The 18,569-nt window shown below is 40.7% G+C and overlaps 1 protein-coding gene across 3 annotated transcripts in view; it reads right to left on the reverse strand.

Moving 5' to 3' along the window:
* The window catches only part of LOC111873642 (multiple epidermal growth factor-like domains protein 10), a 35,586-nt gene that overhangs the window by 12,475 nt on the left and 4,542 nt on the right, over window positions 1-18,569 (reverse strand). For 2 of the 3 annotated variants that reach the window (XM_033755184.1, XM_033755188.1), the window contains exons 3-6: window positions 16,131-16,271; window positions 13,007-13,150; window positions 10,612-10,737; window positions 1,212-1,277 (exon numbers count right to left, since the gene is read on the reverse strand). In XM_033755184.1, coding sequence (XP_033611075.1) covers window positions 1,212-1,277; window positions 10,612-10,737; window positions 13,007-13,150; window positions 16,131-16,271 — 477 coding nt within the window. Of the gene's footprint in view, window positions 1-1,211; window positions 1,278-7,189; window positions 8,408-10,611; window positions 10,738-13,006; window positions 13,151-16,130; window positions 16,272-18,569 lie in introns of those variants that run through there. The other variant, XM_023868553.2, reaches the window with a different exon arrangement.

Consider the following 18,569-nt stretch of genomic DNA (forward strand, 5'->3'; position numbering starts at 1 on the left):
TTCCAGAAATTCTTCTCTCAATTCTTCATCAAGAATATTTTTTTCATTGCTCCAGTATCCTTTAAGTTTACCTTGAAACATTTTGAAATGCTTTATTACAAAGGCGCTGTCTATTATCTTAACTGTAGTGTAAATATTTGGTTCCTGAAAAGCTCTGATTTTTTTCATATATCACCAGGGCAAGGGGCATCACTTGGCGTATGGGTGGAATTTCGGAAATGCAATTGCGCATCTACACTTAATGATGCAACAGCCACGAACAAATAAATGGCCATCCAAGTACATCTTAGAAAAAGTTAAGGAAAGAACAGAATTGTTACGAGACATCAGAAGTTGGAGATAGGAAAATGTTCCTCAGTGACATCATGTAACCCACGTAAAACTTAACACACGCGGGACTTCAGGCAAACTACGTAAGCGTGTTGCAGGGTGCCGTGGTGAATGGAGCAGTTCTCTTGTTTTGAATATCTCCTTAGTTTTACGAATCAGCCCCTTTGACGTGTTCCTATAATAAATCAGCTTTTGAACTTATATGGATCTTACAGGCAACTTGTGGGACTTTTCGGACGGGGATGAGTCCATCCTAGGGCCCCCACGTACACAAGAGAACACAGCACGACAGAATAAAAAAGTAAACATATCCGAATCTTAATTTATTAAGCACGGCATCGTAAAAACGTAGGGGTGACTGGAGTTATAGATCCACGATTCTTGACCTTTACACTAAATGGAGGTGAGTGGTCAGCTTCACCTCTCTTACATATTATATAGGAGATTGGGTGGGTCCCACAGCATGTCTGGACTTTGAGGGCAAGAGAAGAATCTCTTGGTCCTGCCGGGAATTGAACACCGACTCCTCGGTAGTGCAACCCGCAGCCTAGTCGCTAACCGACTGAGATAGCCCTGCTCAAAATATGGTAGAAACGCACACATACATGCACCGAGCAGGATTCGAACCTACGATCCCAGTGTTTGACTGGTAGAATATAAAAAGCGCCTTAGACAGCATTGGCATCTTGGCTGGGTCTGCTGAAACGATAGTATGTTATCAAAGCTAGTTCCTTTGTTTGCATTTCTAAGCTGTTTTTCAAGATCAATAAATTTATGTCTTGATTTTAAGTTGTAGGCGACCAAGAATTGGAAGAAGAGATTCAGAATGCATTGGCTGTAACAGTCTGTGGGGATGTGCCAAGAAGTTTGTTCTTACTTACATTCATCGTTGGCGGAATTGCCTCTGTGTATGAAAGCTCCACCGCCGATACTTTTGAAGTTATATCCTGCAGAACAAAATACAATTAATATCATCCCTTCACAAGACCTGATTTTGCGATCACAAGGTGTGTTGAAATTTGTGAGCCCGATGTTTTTACGTAATACCGCATTATTTTATTTGCAAGAATTGTTTGAAGTGATTACTTGGAGAAAAATAGGCCGTGTAAGTCGCCAACTCCATAAAGCAGAATAGTTCTTGAAACCATAATAATATCCAACATTTTCAAGAATTTCACCTGCTTTCTAGAGAACCCGAATTATCATTACCCTATTCGGAAGAGCCTGCCACCGAATCCTGTGTTGAGGAAGATGTACCCAGTCTACGTCACAATACACTATTTCTTTAGGATTTAATTTAATATTATCCCTCGACTCAGCCTCTAACAGAAATGAATACCAGAAATCTTCCTGGAGGTTAAAGCGCGGCCGGCGCGAAAGACTGACAAACTCACCGCCATCTGTGAGCCGATTATCTGGAGAAAATGTGGGAGCCTCATCGTCTCACAACCCAATGGGCCTTCATGATCTGTTACAAGGATAGTTTTACCTTTCACTTACCATTTACTCTTAGGTGTCCTTTAGGACTTCCGGGCCAAATTATTGTCAACTTTTGAATTTCATGTGCTCTCATCAGATGATGCAAGTCCTGTCGATCTCACCCTTCTTGGATTCAAAATTCTCATAGGTTAATAGGCATGTTATAGACGGAATGTAGGCCTAATCTGGAGCTTCTACTTAGGCGCGTGCAATTTCGCTCCTGTCTTAAAATTTGCTGCAATATAGGCCTCATGTTCAAGACGAATTTTACTGATGTAGGCTCGAACAGGATGGTACAGAGGTAATGTTCTACATTTTTATTTCGTAGGCGTGTTAGATTAGAACCGCAGGCTGGGGCGGAGAATATCCTGGCCTAGGTACTTTGTGATTTTCTTCAGTCCTTCCATTCAAATGTCTGAGTAATACCTCGATTAAACGACAAACGATTCCTTCCAAGTACTTTCCAATTTGCTATTCATTTGTCATCCTGCACTTCATAATTCGGATATTGAGACAGACGTTACATAACCCGTGGCCACACAGTGGTGTAGGACCCAATTCAAAGCGGAGGTATAGCTCCATCATTCTTGATATCGACACTAGATGGACGTGAATGATGAGCTTCACGCTTCTCACGTTTTACCCAAGGGGAAAATCGAACACGGCATCCTTTAAATAGGTGACTGGGTGGTCTCCAGGGCAGGCCTGAACGCCGTGGAGAAATAACTTGTCAATGCCGCGAATAGAACCCCAGCTGTTGCTATTCCTACTGAGCTATCCCGACTCCTATTCATAATTATGCCTAATTATAATTAAAGTACCATTGCATAATTTTAAGTTTAACACTCACGTAACGTTTTACAAGCGCGATTTATTATGACTGGTAGTGATATCTTCAGGTGGTATGTCAGCAGTATTAATTTCTTAGTGCTTGATTCAGTTGAAGATGGCACTTGGTGCCAATGTATGTCACTATTTAAACGTTGCTATATTAGTCATAGTTCTTGGGGTGAGTTGAGGCTGAGTCTACTTGGTACATCTGCCATTAACTGGCCTATTGTCCTAGCAACGGATGATAGACGATGAGTGTGGAGCAATCGGTGGAATGAGAATTGGCAGGGGAAACCGAAGTACTCTGGGGAAACTTGTCCGAGTGCTACTTTGTCCACCAGAAATCCCACATGACGATCTGCCAGGTCCGCCTTGGTGGGAAGAAAACGAGGAAGCGCCTGACCTAAGGCACGCCCTTACATTAGCACTGGGCCGCGCCATAGCTCAGGCGGTTACTCGCTGGCTTCCACCGCGGAGGCCTGGGTTCGATCCCGGTCTCGTCAATTGGGATTTGTGGTGGACTTAGTGGCGCAGGGGAGGTTTTCTCCGAGTACTTCGGTTTCCCCGGCCAATCTTCATTCCACCAATTGCCCCACACTCACCCTCACCTATCATCCGGGGCTGGTACAATAGGCCAGAAGTGGCCGAAGTACAAGGGACTCAGTCCCTCCCCACTAGCAATAATAAAAAAATACATTAGCACTACCTGCATTAATAACTTTAATTAAAGTTTTAGTACGATATCCGGCTACACAGATTAATTTTCAGCTTTTAAACTTAATGGCGCAACCTGCAATGTAAGCGCTGGGATCGAGTTAAGAAACACTTGAAATGACTGGAAGAGAATTATCATCTTTTTGTCTACAATCTGTGTCCTACGTAAGTTACACTTAGAAGAAATTTACGTGTATTCTGAAATGGGAGACTGTACATTCCTCTGAATTTTGGTAATCACCTGCCAGTTTTCATAGTGATATAACTCGGAAAACTCCAATATTGAGGGAAACGTTATATCTCAAAAACTAAACTTGAAAGCAAGCCTGAATATAGTAATGGCTTTATGAGAAAAAATAAGAACATAAAAATGCTAATTGTAACAGGATTCTATGTTTACACTCACGAATCCTAGGCCTATAGCCCTACAATTTGAATATAAAGATTTTATTAATATTGTTGTAAAATATTCGCCCTATGAAACAAGGCTTAATGCTTAAAAATTAGGAGCAAATGAGTGTAATTTACTCTGTGACGTAAAGCGAACACTTGTTGATTACTGCATAGCGTAATATATTTGGGTCACCCGGGCCTGCCCAAATAAAATAGCAAAAGGAAGATATATGCGGTGATGGGTTGCTTGCGTGCCTTTGTGCAGGGCTACTTACCCTCAATCTTGAAGAGTATCAGGAAATAGATGAAGAAGCACGTTCGTAACGAAGGCATCTTGAGTCGACGTTCGCTGGCCAGACCTCTGGTAAGACTGAACTCTGTTCCTTTCCACCGATAGAGCTTCTATACTTGAGTGAGAAGTATTCAAAACTTGTGGACTGCCATTAGTAGAAATTTCATTTGCTTTCATCAGCAGGCCTAGTTATGAAGTCACAAGGCACGCACGTTCTAGATCAATAAACCGAAACATTAAGGTTTACTTACACGCCTGCTCCTGGAAATTCCTATTCTGATATCTCTGAAAGTTTATCCGTCTTTGCTTAGTTTTTTGATTCCCTTGGGATTCCCTTTGTTACGTTTATTCATCACCATATGCGGTCATATTCAATCAAAAATTGAATTTATATTAATTCATTTTAAAAAACATAAAGCATGAAAATTAGATGCCACTCTGATAAGGGAAAAGTACAGAATTGCATGCATATTTGGGGGTAAAAGTGAAGTTGGAAGGATTAAAACTAATATATATATTAGTTATATATTAGTTATATATATTAGTTATTATATAGTCGTGTCCCATAAAAAACCCCCTCGTTGGTGGCTCCACCTTATCGTGGTGAGGGGGTTTGAGTATGCCAAGGACCCTGAGAGCTATGCCAGCGGTAGCGTAGCTACTGGCAGGGCCTCCCTTGCTGGACAGGCCAAAGGGTAGGCATCAGACGAAGAGAGACACCAAAAACTGATGCCGGAAGCAGCGTCATCAGCAGCGACTTGAAGCACAGAGTAAATAATGCTCGAGATGGTTCAAGTTCGTGACCAGAGTGGTTTGAACGCCTATTGTACTGCGATGTGGAAAGCAAATGGAAAAACTACCACATTATCACTTTTCCTGGATAGTCTCTTTCCAAAACCAGAGATACCATGTATGCGAGATGTTTCATTTGAAGGAGAAAGCTCTAGATCGCATCAAGTGAAGGAACTGTTTTGGAAGAGACTGTGGACCTGTCGTCTTGACAGATTACTGATGAATGAATATATATAAATTTTCACGTCTTTATGGTAGCGACTAGTAATAAAAGGATTTGGTTTGGATCACTGGATGTATTGACGCCTTCATCTTACAATAACTCTTAACTGCAAGCAGTTACAACAACTCACAATCAGCCTACTGTAGAGGACTCGCTCCATTCTCAATTTCCTGTTCCAACTCTCTTACAACTTCTGATCTGAACTATTGAACTTTCCTTTACAACTTCAGGAAGGACCGAATAGAGATCACCACCTCAAACAGTTCCTCTATTGTTGTGTGTTTATTCATTGCTGCGCAGACGTGTCTAGAGAGCTGTTGTCTAGCAATGGACATTTCTGCGGTGCTTTTCTGACTGCACACGTCAGGCGTTCAGGAGTCATGTCACAATATTTACAGGCATATGGGCATATGTTTATTTGTGATTTATACATTACACCCCTCCCTTTGCTGTAATCACCTCAAAAATTTTACTTGTGTTTACATGCATCTGTATAATTCAGCCCATAATTCCGCTTGGTAGGGATGGATTGCCTGGCCATTATCAATTCTCTCGATAATGGTACGTAAGGAGTGATTGGACAAATTTAAGTAAAGTACTGAGGGCCATCTCTCTCTTAGAATACTCTACAGTCTTAGGTAAAAAAATTAAAGGTATCCCTGTAACTTGCCGTGGAGGCCCATAATGTTGCGAGATGTTGAGGTTTCCACATTTTCTAGACAAACTGCTCACAGATGGACGTAAGTTTGTCAGCCCTAAGAGCCGGCCGCCCTTTACCCCCAAGACTATTCCAAGAATATTCCTGGTGGTCATTTCTGTTAGAGGCTGAGTCGACCCCAGGGCCATAGTGCGGCTGGAAGGATTAGGTAAATTGAAAAAATCCACTTCATCGGGATATGATCCTGCGACCTTCCGACTTGTAGCATAGTGCCTCAACAAACTACTTTACCGCGTGTCCCCTTGAAGAGTCTTAGGTACTCAGGCGATAAGGTATTTCCAGCAGAAGTATGTTAATGTCGCAGAAATGAGTTTTGTGTAACGTACCGGGCACTAAGATGAGGACTACTTCAAACCAGCATCGATATGAAAAAAAATTATCTACTAGAAATGACGAAAAAACTTAGTGCACTCATATGGATTTTCTATTAAGAACATCTTGGTTTAAGTTGTCATTTTTTACTTTAAATTTATTTGGATTTCTGTAAGATTGTTTGGATTTTTAGTTCAATATGTTTAATTTATACACGTTGTCGGTAACTGGGCATAGAGTACTGAGAAAAATATTACATTTCGCCTTGATATTCGTAACATGCGTTTAAACTAAATTATCTTCGATTAACCAAGTGCAATTTATCTGCTTATATTTAAGACTAAACAATCGTTTCAAGCAAGCGATTTTGTTAAGCAATGAGAATTACACTTTCATGTTGTCTTACTAATTATATGTATAATGTTTTCAATTGATACATCGGACTGAAATTGCCTGCTTCTTATTAAGCCGAAATGTCAGAGAGAAGTCTCCCACGGGACTGGCGATAATCTGTAGTTACCAGATGCTTACCTTCTCCTTTCAAAAAATTCTTAAAATATTTTGAAATCTCAGAAGGAATTCCATGATTGGTGGTGATGGTGACTTTGGAGACTTCCTCCTGTCAGCCTTTTACCTCTTTTCTCCTCCAGCCGTCCGTATCAAAAGGTCCAGAGCCTTTTCTAGTGGTTACAACTATCATTCGCGAGAACACAATGCCTAGATTACTGATGGGGAATATAGGGAAGTAAAATGAAGAGGGTAAAATGACAATTGGAGGGTGATAAAAATAGACTATCATGAAATTCAGCTTTGAAACCAATTAATATGTAAACATGGGCAGTAACCGGGTTGGTCCATGGGATTTCCTTTCTCAGTCTAAATAATGTAGTGACGATGATTTGTTGAAAAAAGTTTAATGTTTCTCAGACGGGATGCTTCATGAAAACGCTTTCAAATATTCTCAACGGATTACCGTTTACGATCGTAGACATCTCCGTGATGGAAATGGCAGTTTCGGTCTGATGTCCTGATGCTGTAGGTAGTCTGTGGTACTTAAATTGAAACACATTTGGAAATAAATATTAATTTATTAGCCTAATTTTAATTTGCGCAAAGCTTTACACTTCCACCTAGCTGAGCCCTGTGTCGACATTACATTACAGCAAGTCTATTTGCTTTTTGGCACATCCATAATTTAGTCCAACAAAAAACAAAACATTCCATTGTACATTCCAGCTTCATGCAGAAAAACCATATTTCATTGTCTTCTTCATTCAGTAGGGGAAATGCACTTAAGATTGCACACTTAACTTATTTATGCCCATAAACACATCATTGTTGTGACCCATGAGAAACTGAATTTATTTAACAAAACTCCCGACCCTAGGCCCCTTTGAGCGCCCTCATTTCCCCATTGTGTAGTAAAACAAATAAGCCACAATATTTGTACAATATATTTATAGTAGAAATTTCACATCTTAATTTATAATGATGCATTTTTGTCATATAATTTTTCATCTTAATTAAAATATTATCCGGATGAAATTACATATTTTGAAAAAGACTTTATATAAAAATTAGCAGCTCTTCAGTGAAGAAGATGCTAGTGCTTTTCTAAACCTCAAATTGGCACTGTAACTATACTGCTGTCGAAGAGTACCGAATTGGATAGTTTCCGGTGTCTACTGTAATCAGTTGATGCGATAACTACATCAGATGACGAAGAGAAAGACGAATAATAAGGTTTCTAAGATAAACCAAATTCGCCACTTAAGATATATCCTCCAGTGTGCCTCGAATCCTGGATTAATTTCCTCTTCATTAAGTGACTGAATGAAAACTGCTTTATGTTTGCATAGGCGGGTCAGATGTGGGGTTCTAACGGCGGTGTATGGGAAGGATAGGGACATGCCACCTTGCAGTCTACCTAGTAGAGGCTTAGCAAAGAGGAAGATGGGGAAGCAAGCAGTCTTATTGTTTAGCCCTGAAGACGGGGTCAGTACCTTCTTCCGAAACACCGGCAAACGTCTGTCATAATATACGGTACTCTCCGACTGTTTCTAATGTTATCCACTGAACATTCCAAATGGACGGACTTCTGTGTGTGCTGATTTAGGCTGCCCAATTGATAATCTCTTTCAGTTTTAATTATCACGATTGCAGGAATGACACAATAATGAATCTGTTGTAAGATGTCTTCAGATATGAACAGTATTTCTGCTGTTGCAGTAGAAGTCTGTTTCAGACGTTTACGTAATAAAAATTTTAACAACCCAGTACAACACGAAAGCCCATAAAGAAATGATCACATTCTGTCCACCGGCTGAAAAGAAAACAAGAGTGTAAAATTAGTTAAAAAAAACATGGATGAATTTAAAGTTATAAGAGTCCCAGGACAATGAAAAGAAAGCGGAACTCTAAACTTAATATTAATAAACATGGCAGAATTTACAGTTGTGAGGGTCCCAGGGCAATGAAAAGAAAGCAAGACTCTAAACGTAATTAAAATAAACATGGCCGAATTTACAGTTGTGAGGGTCCCAGAGAAACGAAAAGAAAGCAAGACTCTAAACTTAATATCAATAAACATGGCCGAATTTACAGTTGCGTGGGTCCCAGGGCAATATAAATGAGGAGGTCCTTATCAACAACAATATATTTTGTTTATGACAGGTTTTTTCTTTGTTATAATAACAGAAAACACAAAATAACTATTAGTGAATTTATAGAAGTAAACTTCTCACTAAATTCTGTGGTTTCTATCTCCATTTTGTATAGGGCCCTAGGTGATAGCCCCGGTCTGTCCTTAAATTCGGCCCTGATAAGAAACCAGATTACTTTCCATTTATTTTGAGTCTGCCTCTGAGTTAATTCAATACATTTCGGTGATATCACATCAAAATCACATGACGAATATATTTTAACAAAAGCCTAGGAGCAAATATTTCGTTAAGTATTCAGTATCATGTGAAATAAAAAATATTTCAAGAATTAAAATTCAGAATTTAATTCTCATGGATATAGTGGTTTCATTTTATGAGCATTAATTTCTGATGACTCTGCAAACAGAATATGATACGCCACCTGGCCAAGAGTGGAGAGGTGTAGGAATATTACGCACGCAAAAATGTAAACGACCTTGAAACCAATTATTATTTTAAAATTCTTCCTTTGTTTTGAGATTTTTTCAAACATTAATTTTGGAAACTTTATTTCTGTCATCATGTATGAGGAAGGAAAGAATCCCACTCAGTCTGCCACGTCACAAAGTGCTAGTCTCTGTGAACGAACACAGAAATAAATTTTAGGGACAGCGCAATGATTGAGACGAGGTCTCTCTACAGAGCTCACTTGAGTAGGAATTTCTCCTCTCACACAAGATAACGGAAGGAGATCCACTTTCGAAATGTTGTATTTGGAAAGAAACTCAAGAAAATATACCTGTCCAAAATAGTAGTCAGTTTTAGTGTCGTTGTATTTGACCTTCAAACAGCGGTCGCTAGAAAGAGTCCTGTTTTGGGGATATAACGCTGTGCAGTCCGGAGGATGCCGAAGGCTGACGGGCTGACATCCAACGGACTACAGGGCAATATATCTTATAACACACTGCCTGTTTCACAGCGTCCAGAGCGGCTTTGAAGCCGACCAAAAACTCATGTACAATATCGTACAGGTTGTTCTTTCCATGGGAATAATGCGGCCAGCTCGTCAGGCTAAGCACTCACCTCCATTTAGTGATTAGATCAAGAATTTTGGATATCCACCCCAATACGTGTTCATGGCATCATGATTAATTAATTATGCGCTGGGACGAATTTACATTTTCTATCCTTAATATGGTCACAGACATTTAGTCTGGAGGGCTGCCTAACATATCTAATAAAGAGTACAGAGTAACAAAGCTTAAATTATTATTCCTTGAAAGCCTGGAATTTCTGCAACACTCTGAACTCGTATTCGGGGAATCCCGGCCAAGACACCCGCCATGAAATGCTGGGAAGCCCCCTTGATTAGACCACCACGCATTTTCCCCAAAGTCATCCTTCATTAATCTGTTATTCATTCGCGCTTTACTGTCTACGTACTGAATGCGTTATCAAGACATCCACAAATAAAAAGTTTATATTGATGAAAGGAAACTTTAAAATTAAGTCTACTTTCATTTCGTTTGACCGACTCTGTGGTCTAGTGGTCAATGTTCCTGGCTACAGATCGAGAGGTTCGGGTACGATTCCCGGCGCTACCAGTTTTTTTTTCTTCTGAGAAGTAGTGGTTCTGGAACGTGGTCCACTCAGCCTCATGATGATAATTGAGAAGCTATTTCAAGGAAATAGCGGCTCCGGTCTAGAAAACCGAAACTAACGGCCGTGGGGACCGTGGGCTGACCACGCGACACCCTCTATCCGCAGAAGTTCACACTAAACTTCGCCGACAAGCGGCGGTCGCTCGGTCGGTATGGTTCGCTTACGAACTGAAATCACAGAGTTTTTCTTTTTCATTTTGTTTAGGATAAATCAGGTTGGATACCTCTGCAATAATCTTGAATCTGTTCGTATCCTTCAGGACAGGAGCATCTGTTGTCGCGACACTCGACCTTGCTGTGTTGATTGCTGGTCACGCACTGTGAGCTGTTAACGCACGGTTCTAGCAGACCTGCACACACACAAGGGACATCTTTATATCTGGGCACTATTCGTTACAAGGTGAAATACTTCATTCGAAACAGGTTATTCTCATATACCTCAATATGATTAATTTTGAACAAAGTAGAGTAAATTTGGTTGCTGAATGACCCTTGCACCGTGACTGCCATCTACTGTGCATAATTTCTAACCAACCAGCCAGCCAGCCAATTAAGTAGTAAACCAATTAACCACACCATACAGATTTCCCAAAACCACTTCTGTTCTTATGTACATGTTCATGAACATCACCAAGCAATCTCATTCTTGTATCCTATGCTGGCCAATACAGTATATTTCAGAGGTCCGTATCTAGGATACATTTATCTAAGATGTGACTTAATGAATTATTATTATTATGTTATAAAGTACGTCCCAGGCAGAGTGTACATGTATCCTGTTCCGAAGGGTTTTCGAGGTAGAGCTATTTCACTGTACACTGTACGCTGTGCAGACGAGCAACACGCCATGTCCTCGCACGAGTTGTTAAATGCCTTGATGTTGACGATGGGATATTCGAAAATGTGTTTTGGCGTATTTGCTCAAAGAAAAACTGTGGCGACAGAGAAAGGGCCGTTGTTAAGTAAAGTCAACACGGAACAGTAGAGGAGGTGTGACGCGTACAACCGCTGCTTTGGAACAATTGAGAATACATGTTTCCGCGTAAACGAATAGACGCAATAAGAGCTGTGTTTTCTGTGGGGTCAGTGCCGATTGGTTATAAAGAGAACAAGGCAGGTCGTTTGAGTCAGTTGAATTCCGGAGCTGGCAGTCGCAGCAGAGAATTTAGAGAGCCCCAGATGTTATCAGGTGGCAGAATAATTTAAGAACAATGACAAGAAAGGAATGAGGCTGTGTAAAGGCGACTTCATAGCTTCCTGCAGTTACCCTGAGATTCTTATAAATCCGTTGCTAGAATACGACTAGTGAGGACGGAGGGCACGAGTGTAACGGCGAACTGTAAAGAGTGGAAATAGCAAGAGCGCTATAATTAATTGTAGATAACATTTGAGTGAATAAAATGTCAATAAATCCAATAATCTGATTCAAAATCCGTTTATATATTACGCACACCCCATAAACACATGACTTTCTGGTGTCAGAAGTGGATGGATTGGAAACTGCACTGTATCTTGGTCGTTATACCGTCACATTACAAACGGGGAACAAACGACGGAGTAAATACCGGAACCCCTGTTTGCTGACCGAAAACAAATGATGGCAGAAATGAATGCTGAGATGGATAGTAGCCAAGATGAAGTGTAGTCACGACTCGTGTATTAAAGTGGTCAATAAATCCAGTCTCCAATCAAAAATTCCTTCGATACTCGCTCATACACGTGACAATACCTTTACCAGGACGAGTGGGGAGTTGCCTGGAAACCATAAAGTAAAACATTTTCTGTCATCCCGCCCTTGAAATATCATTTGGTTGATTTCCGTTCCTCCATTTCACATTATCTCTCTCTTACGCTTGCGAAAGGAGTTGTCAGTAAAATGTTATGGTACAGTGACGTGGAAGTTGGGATATTATACCATTTGGAGCGAAAATATTTTCGCGTGTCTCTTGGGAGATGAAATTATATACGTATGGACTTACTTCTGTATATCTAATTTCTTCATTTAATGATTAGCATAGAAATTTCAAGAATGGAATTCTTTTCCCTTTGGCGCTACAGCCCCAATTTGGGCCTTGGCCTACCTCCATGAAACTCTTTGTTTCATTTCGGTTTACTAGATCTTAGACATTCGGTAGGACCCTTGGGCGGATGATCATCTCGTCGCAAGGCCTCTACCTGTGCATAAACATAGAAAAATGCACACCCACACACACACACACTAAACATCCGTGCCCTGAGTGGGATTCGAACCCACAATCCTGGCTTCCGAACGAGTGAAGACAGTACTTGCCTTCGGCCGCTCGGCTACAGTGACAGGCAGAATGAAAATTTAGTTAGGTAATTTTTGTTTTCAAAATGAATATTATTGTCAGTGCTTTAAGAAAAATCATATCTCACTGTCACACTTGAATGTCTTCACCACATACCACACAGAGCCTGAGATGCGATAACCAGAGGCTATACAGGTCTCATTATTTAAAGAATCCCATTTTAATTATGTCAGTACCTTCCAAACCTTCATATTTCATGGACTAAAAACTCTGGTCAATTTATTCTTAGAATTAATTCTAATACCGACTTGATACTAATATTAATATTGTTATTTTTATATTTACTCACGGACATCCCTGATACAACGTCCGTCTAGCGTCGAATAGTGGTAGTTCACTTGACAGCCGCATTTCCCTTCCCTGCAGACGGCGTTGTCGACGAGTCTCGACTCGCACTGCACAGCCTCCTTACATGTTTCCTGGTAACCCATGTCTGCAAATGGCGCACGAGTCTACCGCATTACCTCTTTAAATCCCAGTAGTACTGTGTGTACCGTACAAGACTCTAAACTTGAGAATTGTGAGGAATGCAGGAAGTCGGTACGATCGGTACCATTAAAATTATGGTAGCAGCATGGATCAGCAACTGCTACCTGAGCCAAAACACAGTTGCTTTATTTGCGTTCAGTTGTCCATCACACAAATAAGTACCGTATTTACGCATGTATAGGCCGCACATTTTTTGCCAAAAATTCAAGAGGAAAACTGGGGTGCGGCTTATATTCGAAATATTCGAAATCACACACATTTTTTTCGTCAACTTCGAATTTTCTCCCTGCTGCTCGATTTCCGTATTCTTGTGCGTAACGCACGACTTGAAGTTTAAATTTAGACGTATAACCTGCTCTTACTCGACCCATGTTTCACTCAGAACTAAGCAGGCAAGTCAAGTAAAGGCGAAAAGGTTATAACTCTCCCCCGCAATGCCTTTGTTCCGAGAGGTACCGTTATTTTCGCTAGTTGTGAACTTGGGAATGTTAAACGTTGCCAAATTTCGGAATAATTTCTACTCCTTAAATAATATTCCAAGAAAATTATTTTTTCTATAATTTCTGTCTGAAAATTGTGCTGCGGCCTATACATGCGTAAATACGGTATATTTCCTTCCCTTCTCTTTTAGTCGGTCCCTTCATACACACACACTGCTTTCTCACACTGCAAGTGTCAAAATTAGAGTCTCAATCAGTACCATCTGCTTTAACATAATGGAACTCAACATTCTGCCCACAGAGTGTATTTTTGTGTTTCATACGGCTCTCACAGTATTTGTTTCTTTATAGGCTACACGATTTGATTTTCCATAGCATCGGAACGAACATGAGGAAGGAGAATGGCACATTTCATCATATTTTTCGAATACTTTCTTTCGGATTTCAACCAAGATATTTATTACATTTTCTTTTTGCAGAGCTAGCGACACTACATAAAGAAAAAAGTGAAAGTAAAATTGTCCCAGGTAAAGTTAAAATAAAAACAAAACTACCCATGTATCGGACCATGAAGGCCCATAGGGCTGTGAGAAGTCGAAGATTCTACATTTTCTACATAAACGGCTCATTGATGGCTGTGAGAGTGCAAGCCTTCTTCGCTTGCTGCCCTTTGCCCCGTAGGATGACTCCTGGTACTCGTTTCTGTTAAAGACCAGAGTCTACCCTAGGGTCATAATGTGGCTGGAAGGATTAGGGGCAATTTAAAAGCTCAATGACCTCATCGGGAATCGAATCCGTGACCTTAAGGCAACCAACGGCCCTACTTGTCCCTGCAGTAAATTAAGCACTACACAGTGAAGACGAATATGGAGTCGAATCAAGTAAGCTCCAAAATTCTTAATCCCAGAACTAAATGGAGGTGTGGACAGCTTCACGTCCCGATCGCTTTGGCCCAGGTGTCTCCTGTATGAATTGGAAAGGAGTCTGCCTCTGCCGGGGATAACAATAAAACCACAATTCTGAACAATTAAAACACAATAACTCAACGAAAATAGCGGTGTAAATGAGCAATTGAGCTTCAAATGTTTCCCTCTGAACATTTACAGGTTGGCCACAACACTAAAGTTCCCTATGGTACAAAAGAAAAGGAGCAAAATTCAAATTGATATATGTGTGGTATACTGCTGAAACATGTACAGGCAAACCATGGGGGCGTGGCAGCTGAAACACGTGCGCAGGGTAATTTAAATTGCCACCTCAGGTCCATTTAAATGGCTCGAGGTTAAAATAGCTTTCATGTTACGAAATAGCAGGATATGACCAATTTTATTACACAAAAATAAAAATTTGTGATTTTTCATAACTTTCCACCAAATTTCACAAATGCATTACATTAAACTCATCCTGACATTCGAGCTAGAATAAGAGGCTACTGGGCGAATTCTGAACAATATTCCATTTCCTTCTACGGTAACCAAACGAAGGAATGAACGAACCGTTTACAACCAGGAACACAGAAATATTTCTGTTATATGAACCTCCCATTCAACAATCGCAAGAAGGGAANGTACGTACATCATATGGGAACCTGAATATTAAATAAAAAAAAGTAAAGTAAAGCTATCCCTGTAACAGGCCGTGAAGGCCCATAGGGTTGTGAGACGATGATCAGAAATACGAACTTAATTGTTTCAATTGTCTTATTTTATAATTCTTGCTGTAATTTCATATATACACGTACCTATATGTAAGAAGGGTCACGCGGTAGCGTAGGTGGTTGAGGCACTATGCTACAAGCCGTAATGTCATGAGTTGAAATCCAGATGGGGTGGACTTTTCAGTTTACCTAATCCTTCAGCCGCATATGGCCCAGCGGTCTACTCAGCCTCTAACAGAAATGAGTACCAGGAATCTTCCTGGGGGGATAAAGGGTGGCCGGCGTATAAGGCTGACAAATTTATCGCCATCTGTGAGCCGACTGTCTAGAGAAAATTTGGGAGCCTCGATGTCTCACAAACCTATTGGCCTTCATGGTCTCTTACAGGGTTAGCTTTACCTTACCTTTAACTTTTATGTAAGAAAAGTGATGTCATATTTCTAAAGAGAACTTTTTCCTTGCTATATAATGCGTCGATTGTCAGCGGATAATAAAAGTTGAAATTTGGGGTGGTCGGGGACAGGTGATTCCAATAAATAAAACAAATGTAGCTAAATTTCTTTAAATAGGCCAGATGCAGATGCATGACCGATGTAGAGGAAGATTTATGAAAGAAGAAAATAAAGGGATGGATGTAAATGCAGATTATGAAGAAAATTTGACATCTTTCATAGAGTGGGCCAAAGTAATTAAGGAAACATTGAGTAAATAACTTCTTCTTGACCTATATAAGGACAGATATAAATGCATAGTCCTTAATGTTTCTTATATTTTCAACTCGTTTTTCTTTAATATTAGCAGAGAATTTGCTGTTCCTGTCACCTTACCGGGTAGACATTCCCGCTCATCTTCACTAGAAGAGTAGCCGTCACTGCAAGTGCACGACCCATCAAAGCTGTCTCGTATAAAGCAGCTTGAATAGAGTAGGCTTCTGCAGTCCGAGTTATCGAAGCAAAGCCCACTAGTAGCTGTAATCAAGCAAAGATAAATTATGGCTGGAATTCTCTCAATTTTAAATTATCAGCTCATTACTTTTTTTGTACTTTTCATTTAACAATGCGCCTCTGTGGTCTAGAGCTCAGCGTTCCTGGCTACAGATCCAGATTTCCGTGTTCGATTCACGGCGCTAGGAGATTTTTCTGAGATATAGTGAGTGTGAACGGGCTCCACTCAGCCTCGTGATTATAATTGAGGAGCTATTTCAAGGAAATACCGGCTCCGGTCTAGAAAACCGAGATTAACGGCCGTGGGTATTCGTTGCGCTGACCATGCGACACCCTCTATCCGCTAAAGTTGGCACTAACTTCGCCGACAAGCGGCGGCCGCTCGGTCGGTATAGTTCGCTTGCGGACTAAAATCACGGAGTTTGTTTATTTTTGTTTGTAAATACCTGAGACTATTTACTAGATAATATATAATTGTCGGATGATAGTGAATAATGAATTGAGAAGAATATGAACGGACCCGGCATGTCTTAATTTAAGCTACTGTACAGCATTTGCCTTGATGGACTAACGGAAACCTTCCGAAAACTTCTACAATAATCGGTGTTCAGACCGAGATTCAAAAAAGGAACCCCTCAAATACAAATCTTAAACACTGCAGGTTCAGACAATTTTCTCGATACACCGCAACAGCATATGTCATTGAAAAGTGACGTGGGGCGTTGGAACGGAAACACAAAACATTATCCTCTAAAGCCCCTTCCTTATTATGCCTGTACAATTCGATTATCTTGAATGTTTCACACCATGGTAAAGTTAAAAGTAGTTATCCCTGTGCTTTGGCCAAGCCATAGCTCAAGCTGTTAGCCGCTGGCTGCCCACCGCGGCCGCCCGAGTTCGATCCCGGGGTCTCGTCAAGTGGGATTTGTGGTGAAGAAAGCGGCGCTGGGGCAGGTTTTCTCCGAGTACTTCGGTTTCCTCTGCCAATCTTCATTCTACCAATTTCTCCACAGTCACCCTCACCTATCATCTGGGGCCGGTACAGTAGGCCAGAAATGACCGCAGTACAAGGGCCTTAGTCCCACCCCACTAGCAATAAAAATTATATTCCTGTGCTTGAGTAAAACAGAAAACCCTGAAGATATATTGGGGAGTGAACGTATCGCAACACATACTTTTATATCCTCTACATGATAGACGTTAATGGCCGGGGAAGAAAGCTCCCGTTGCTCATTGAATAAGAGTAGTACTGGGGACCTACAGCAAGTCTGGATGTTTTAAATAAATTCCTGGCTTCTCTCATGCATGATCCCTTAGTTCTTCAGTCCATACTCAATCTGTACATACTTAGCTACCCCGGCCCCCATTTATTTTGCAAACAGAGTAATTTAAATATTTCACTATATTGGATAAATATTATATTGTTATATGATATTATACTAGAAATTGAAACATAGGTCTACCTGACTATAAATATGTAAACACTTCTTCTCTCAAAGTCGGTCTGTATGTACATTCATTGAGAACTTTTGAGAACATGGCGCTGGAGCGAACATGTGGGCTTAACATAGAGGAGATAATAAGAGGATGAAGGAGGTAACACAAGGAAGTTTGTTCTCTTCAGCAGATATTAACTACTGAAATATAACAGTATTGAGACGAGTGCTTCTTGGGAAGCCACCATTTCCTTAGTTATTCGAGACTTTACTAATATTTTATGAAACCCTATGGTTCATTACCGTGTTCACAAGAGTCTGCCACAGGTTCCTATACTGATCCAAATTAATATAGTCCGCATCACCCCATTCTATTACTCTAAAAATCTACTTAAATCTCATCCTCAAGCGGTTAGTCGCTGGCTTCCCACCGCGGAGGCCCGGGTTCGATCCCGGGTCTGGTCAAGTGGGATTTGTGGTGGATAAAGTGCCGCTGGGGAATGTTTTCTCCGAGTACGTCGGTTTCCCTTGCCAATCTTCATTCCACCAATTGCTCCACAATCACCCTCACCTATCATCTGGGGCTGGTACAATAGGCCAGAAGTGGTCGCAGTACAAGGGACTTAGTCCCACCCCACTAGCAATAAAAAAAACACAAGAAATAGGCGACAAGCAAAACACTGCCTGCCACCTGCTTCTTGCGGAGTATATGGTTTTCACACCTTTCAACCTTGAAGATGGAAGCAATTCATTCTTCCGAGATGTCGATTAAATTCTACCTACTTACTCGGTGATTCGTCCCAGAATATGATACACTTAACCATCATATTCATCTGTAGCACACAGTATTTTCTTATTCACTAAGATCTCGATTGCCTTCCAACTC

This window comes from Cryptotermes secundus, unplaced genomic scaffold (genome assembly GCF_002891405.2).
Source record: "Cryptotermes secundus unplaced genomic scaffold, Csec_1.0 scaffold3495, whole genome shotgun sequence".
Lineage (NCBI taxonomy): Eukaryota > Metazoa > Arthropoda > Insecta > Blattodea > Kalotermitidae > Cryptotermes > Cryptotermes secundus.